Source organism: Otolemur garnettii, unplaced genomic scaffold (genome assembly GCF_000181295.1).
Source record: "Otolemur garnettii isolate 467f Iridium unplaced genomic scaffold, OtoGar3 scaffold00046, whole genome shotgun sequence".
NCBI lineage: Eukaryota > Metazoa > Chordata > Mammalia > Primates > Galagidae > Otolemur > Otolemur garnettii.
Genome location: NW_003852441.1, coordinates 12,015,969 through 12,022,133, shown reverse-complemented (window position 1 = coordinate 12,022,133; position 6,165 = coordinate 12,015,969). Strand labels below are relative to the sequence as shown.

The 6,165-nt window shown below is 49.1% G+C and overlaps 1 protein-coding gene and 1 non-coding gene across 4 annotated transcripts in view; one reads left to right on the top strand and one right to left on the bottom strand.

Moving 5' to 3' along the window:
• ACAP1 (ArfGAP with coiled-coil, ankyrin repeat and PH domains 1) overlaps window positions 1-6,165 on the top strand; it is a 16,872-nt gene that overhangs the window by 2,372 nt on the left and 8,335 nt on the right. For all 3 annotated transcript variants that reach the window (XM_012806089.2, XM_012806088.2, XM_012806087.2), the window contains 8 exons: window positions 3,996-4,115; window positions 4,563-4,616; window positions 4,699-4,757; window positions 5,015-5,198; window positions 5,330-5,374; window positions 5,475-5,570; window positions 5,687-5,761; window positions 5,845-5,954. In XM_012806089.2, coding sequence (XP_012661543.1) covers window positions 3,996-4,115; window positions 4,563-4,616; window positions 4,699-4,757; window positions 5,015-5,198; window positions 5,330-5,374; window positions 5,475-5,570; window positions 5,687-5,761; window positions 5,845-5,954 — 743 coding nt within the window. The remainder of the gene's footprint in view (window positions 1-3,995; window positions 4,116-4,562; window positions 4,617-4,698; window positions 4,758-5,014; window positions 5,199-5,329; window positions 5,375-5,474; window positions 5,571-5,686; window positions 5,762-5,844; window positions 5,955-6,165) is intronic.
• LOC111725713 lies at window positions 1,913-2,049 on the bottom strand. Its single transcript, XR_002773722.1, has one exon. It is a non-coding gene; the product is annotated as a small nucleolar RNA SNORA42/SNORA80 family (small nucleolar RNA).

The following is a 6,165-nucleotide window of genomic DNA, read 5'->3' as shown; positions in this document are numbered from 1 at the left end:
TGAGATGCTTTTAAGATTTATTTTTGCTCAATCCCCAGGGCCTGAAAACTAAGAGGTAACAAATTCTTTTTTTTTTTTTTGAGACAGAGTCTCATTCTGTGGCCTTGGGTAAAGTGCTGTGGCATCATAGTTCACAGCAACATCCAACTCCTGGGCTTAAGAGATCCTTTTGCCTCAGCCTCACAGGTACCTGGGATGATAAACACTCACCACAACTCCTGCCTAATTTTTCTATTTTTAGTAGATACAGGGTTTTACTCTTGCTCAGGCTGGTCTCCAACTCCTGACCTTAAGCTGTGCTTCCACCTCCACCTCCCAGAGTGGTAGGATATAGGCGTGAGCCACCACAACCAGCCCAGGAATTTTTTTTTTTTTTTTGAGACAAGAGTCTCAAGCTGTCACCCTGGGTAGAGTGCCATGGTGTCATAGCTCACAGCAACCTCCACTTGGGTTCAAGCAATCCTCTTGCCTCAGTTTTTCTATTTTTAGTAGAGACGGGGTCTTGCTTTTGCTCAGCCTGGTCTTGAACTCATGAGCTCAAGCAATCCACCCACCTCAGCCTCCCAGAGTGCTAGGATCACAGGCGTGAGCCACTGTGCCCGGCCCCAGCTCAGGAATTTAACACTGGCTCAACACAATTAACAACAAAGTCTATAGACGCTAATTTTACATTTTACCTATACTTTTTGTTTTTTTAATGTCTTCATGTATACTTCTGTGGCACTTTATCACATGTGCAGATTCATATAACCATTGCCACATTCAAGATATAGAACATCTATCACTACAAAGGAATTCCTTGGTGCTGTGCCTTTATAGGATATCCTTCATACCCTCTTCCCCTTCTCTGATTCATGACAACCACTGATTTGTTTTCCATCTCTACATTTCATCATTTCTAGAATGTTATACAAATGGAGTCATATAGTATGTGACTTTGCCAGATTAGCTTTTTTTTTTTTTTTTTTTTTTGCAGTTTTTGGCCGGGGCTGGGTTTGAACCCACCACCTGTAGCATATGAGGCCGGCACCCTACTCCTTTGAACCACATGTGCCGCCCCCAGATTTTTTTCCTACTTAGAATAATGTCTTTGGTGTTTATCTAAGTTGTTACAGATATCAATAATTCATTCCTTATAGTTACTGAGTACTAGTTTTTTGTTTTTTGTTTTTTGCAGTTTTTGTCTGAGGCCAGGTTTGAACCCACCACCTCCGGTACATAGGGCTGGTGCCCTACTCCTTTGAGCCATAGGCACCGCCCTTTTTTTTTTTTTTTTTTTGAGACAGAGTTTCACTCTGTTGCCCAGGTTAGAGTGCCATGGTCTATCAGCCTAACTCACAGCAACCTCCTGGGCTTAAGTGATCCTCCTGCCTCAGCCTCCCAAGTAGCTGAGACTATAAGTGCCTCCCACAATGCCCACCTAGTTTTTCTATTTTTAGTAGAGATGCCAGAGTTCCTTTTTTTTTTTTTTTTTTTTTTTGAGACAGAGTCTCACTTTATTGCCCTTGGAAGAGTGCTGTGATATCACAGTTCATAGCAACCTCAAACTCTTGGACTTAAGCAATTCTCTTGCCTCAGCCTCCCAAGTAGCTGGAACTACAGGTGCCTTCCACAACACCCAGCTATTTTTAGAGATGAGGTCTCATTCTGGCTCAGGCTGGTCTCGAACTTGTGAGTTCAGGCAATCCACCCACCTGGGCCTCCCAGAGTACTAGGTTTACAGGCTTGAGCCACCATGCCCGACCCAGAGTACTATTCTGTTGTATGGATGTGCCAATTTTTTACTAGTTCAGTCTTATCAAAATTCCTTACTCATATGTATATAAGGGGAAGGGTCTGGGGTGGGTAAGGAAAAAAATTAGACACACAGTTCCCCAAATCCGCAGAGTGAGTTGTGTTTTTTTTTTTTTTCCTCTGTGCAACCCACTTCAATGCCAGCAGCCTATAGACACAGAGGCCAGGCAATGGTTCAGGGCCATAGTTTGCTCTGGCAATGGGGCACTATGAGAGGCTCAGGGGAACAGGCCTGCCATAAATCCAAACCCATGCATACCTGATCATTATTTTAGTGGTATATTGCTTGCTTTTAAAATATTTTAAGACTTCCCAATTATCCTTTTTTTTTTGCAGTTTTTGGCCGGGGCTGGGTTTGAACCCACCACCTCCGGCATATCAAATGAGTTGAGTTGTATGCTCCCTTATCCCATATTACAGATACCTGGTGGTGATATCTGATCAGATTTGATCATGGCAGTTGCAATGTGGCTCATGCCTGTAATCCTAGCACTCTGGAAAGCTGAGAGGGAGGATCACTTAAAGTTACAAGTTTGAGACCACCCTGAGCAAGAATGAGTCTCTACAAAAAACAGAAAAATTACCTGGACATGTTGGTGTATGTAGTCCCAGCTACTCAGGAGACTGAGGCAAGAGGATCACTTGAGCCCAGGAGTCTAAGGTTGCAGTGAGCTATGATGACACCACTGAACCCTAGCCCAAGTGACAAAGCCAGACCTGGTCTCAAAACAAAACAAACAAAAGATTTGTTCTTGGTCAGTTTTTTTTCTTTCTTTCTTTCTTTTTTTTTTTTTAGAGACACAGTCTCACTTTGTTGCCCTCAGTAGAGTGCCATGGGATCACAGCTCACAGCAACCTGCAGCTCTTGGGCTTAGGTGAGTCTCTTGCCTCAGCCTCCCAAATAGCTGGGACTATAGGCACCCTCCACAACGCCTGGCTATTTTTTGTTGCAGTTTGGCTGGAGCTAGATTTGAACCCGCCATCCTCAGTATATGGGGCTGGGGTCACTGAGCCAAAGGTGCCACCCCTTGGTCAGTTTTCTAATCATTACTGCTCATGCCAGACACCTTCAAGTCAAGCTGTATTTTAATGAAGCCTCCACAAGCCTCAGAAAATGTTTTCCAGTTCAACAAAAGTACACTGAACACCTGTGTAGCCCACACTTTCTGAGCTCCTGCTGCCCTAGATTTCGTCACAGAACTCCATCATTAGGGCTCGGCGCCTGTGGCTCAAGTGGCTAAGACGCCAGCCACATACACCTAAGGTGGCAGGTTCAAATCCAGCCCGGGCCCACCAAACAACGATGGCTGCAACCAAAAAATAGCAGGGCGTTGTGACGGGCGCCCGTGGTCCCAGCTACTTGGGAGGCTGAGGCAGGAGACATGCTTAAGCCCAGGAGTTGGAGGTTGCTGTGAGCTGTGATGCCACAGCACTCTACCCAGGGGGATAGCTTGAGGCTCTGTCTAAAAAAAAAAAAAAAACCAAAAACAGAATTCCATCATAGTCTCCTGTCCCGAGCTGAGCTGAAGGGCTCCTCAGACACTTGGTTCATGATTCAGGCTAGAGCCAAGTGGTATCACCTCAGAAAATGTAGTCATAGTCCTGCAAGAGACAAGAAGCAGGGGTTAGGAGATTGACTCAAGGTTCTCATCACCCAGAGAGACCCTTCTCAGGCCAGCCACTTGCCCCTGGTTGTCAGTGGAAAGGGCCAGATAGGATGGGCCCCGAGAGCATCCCATCTTGGCCCTGACCCTGTGGCCTGGGTGACCAATTAATATTTACAAGAGAATGTTCAATGAGCACAGAATAGGACAACTCCAGACAGTAAATATTGTAGAATTTAATACAAACCACGTAGATAATTCATCCTATGTGCCAGACAGTGCAGGAGGATGGAGTTTTCAGGAAGCTCTGGATCCAAGCAGGTAGGCAGGGCAGGGAGAAACAGGTGGGAGTGGATGAGGAAAGATGTTTTGGAGGCTAAGCTAACAGTGGTATTGGCCACAGGCTCAGGGGAATGAGCAGGGATTTCATTTCAGGCACAGGGCAGTAGAGCAAAGAAGCAGAGGTGAGAACACACCAGGTGTGTTAGAAATGGGTTGGAGGGGGCAAGGTGAGAGAGGAAGTGGGGCAGGGGTGGGGCATCACCTGGTATGGCAGCTGGCCTGGTAGCTCAGTGCCCTGTTGGCCTCTTTTCCTAGCTCCTCAAGCTGGGCACTGGCCTCCTGGAGAGTGGGCGCCATTACCTTGCTGCCAGCCGCGCCTTCATTGTTGGCATTTGTGACCTGGCTCGTCTGGGTCCCCCGGAGCCCATGATGGCGGTATGTGGAGGGTCTAAGCTGGGGGATAGGGTCTGGGATGAAGAGACTGTGTGGCTCAGCAGTGGTTACAGTGCCAGCTACATACACCGAGGGTGGCAGGTTCAAACCCGGCCCAGGCCAGCTAAACAACAATGACAACTGCAACAAAAAGGAGCCAGGCATTGTGGCAGGTGCCTGACCCAGCTGCTTGGGAGGCTGAGGCAAGAGAATCCCATAAGCCCAAGAGTTGGAGGTTGCTGTGAGCTGTGATGCCAGGGCACTCTACCAAGGACGACATAGTGAGACTGTATCCAAAAAAAAAAAAAAATGCTATGGAAGAAGAGTGCTGGCCTGGTGTCTGCAGGTCCCAGGGCAGAGCAGGGCTGGCTTCCATTGGAGACAGCCAGAGTAGGCTTGGTCTACAGCCACCCCATACCTGGTGCTCTCTCTGTGCTTCTTCCTGCTTAGGAGTGTCTGGACAAATTCACTGTGAGCCTGAGCCACAAGCTGGACAGCCATACAGTGAGTAGGGGAGGGGAGGATGAGGGCAGGGCACAAGGTTATTTGTGGTCCTGACCCTTAACTTCCCAACCTCTTCCCTCAGGAGCTTCTAGATGCCATTCAACACATGCTGCAGCAGCAAATCCAGACCCTGGTCAAGGAGTGAGATGGGAGGGAAGGGGGTCTTATTTCCCAGAAGCCTGCCCTCCAGTCCTCTTCCCATTACCACAAGGCCTTCTCAAATGAAGGAGTTGTGAGATTAGGGGTTTTCTGGTGGCCTGACTTCTGTCCTTCCATTCCAAGGATCCCTCTGGATTTCTGACTGTGTAGAGGCTAACTGAAGGGATACGGGCAGGCCATTTCTTAGGAAGTTTCTGCCCAGGCAGGCGGGTGTCATCTGTGATTCTGTCCCCACCCAGAGGTCTTCGGGGTTTCCGAGAGGCTCGCCGGGATTTCTGGCGGGGGGCTGAGAGCCTGGAGGCTGCCCTTACCCACAATGCGGAGGTCCCTAGGCGCCGAGCCCAGGAGGCAGAAGAGGCGGGAGCTTCTTTGAGGACTGCTCGAGCTGGGTACCGGGGACGGGCATTGGATTATGCCCTGCAGGTGCCTGCCCCAACCTGTCTTCCTGGGTACCAGGGCTTCAGGTGTCACCTCAAGGCTGGGAAGTCCCTGTTGTGCAGTGGGAGGGAGTGCTATGTTTTCAAGACTGACCTGAGGTCTTTTTGAGTCCTCAGATCAATGTGATTGAGGAAAAGAGGAAGTTTGACATCATGGAGTTTGTAAGTTATAGTGGTGGCGAGGGTAAGGTGAGAGGAACCTGCTGACAAAAAGCATAAACAGGCAAGCGGAGGGGAGAGATATTACTACCTTGTCCCCCAGGTGCTGCGTTTGGTGGAAGCCCAGGCTACCCATTTCCAGCAGGGCCATGAGGAGCTGAGCCACCTGGCTCAGTATCGCAAGGAGCTGGGTGCCCAGGTAAGGCCCCAGGGAATAGGCAGGTGATGTAGGAAGGGAGGGGATGCTGAGATGACTTCCCTGCCTAATTGGGGAAAAAGGGGTGTGAACATCTCCGATGCCCCTCCGATGCCCAGTTGCACCAGCTGGTCTTAAATTCAGCTCGAGAGAAGAGGGACATGGAGCAGAGACATGTGCTGCTGAAGCAGAAGGTAAGGGCTGGGACTGTGGGCAGGAGGAGACAGGCAACTGTCTCTGCCCACCTCAGTTGCTATTTCACCCTGTGTACCTCCAGGAGCTGGGTGGAGAGGAGCCAGAGCCAAGCCTAAGGGAGGGCCCTGGAGGTCTGGTCATGGAAGGGCATCTCTTCAAACGGGCCAGCAACGCATTTAAGACGTGGAGCAGGTGAGGAGAGAACACTCCGGTCAGCCAAACCTACCCATTAAGTATTTCTGAGTAGTTATAGCGTGCTGAGCATAGCAAGGAAAAACAGAGAAAACCCCCTGCCTTAGTAGAGTTTGCATTCCATCAGCAAAGAAAGATGATAAGTATAACAAATAAGAAAATGGGGTGGTGCCTATGCTCAGTGGGTAGGACACTGGCCCCATATACAGAG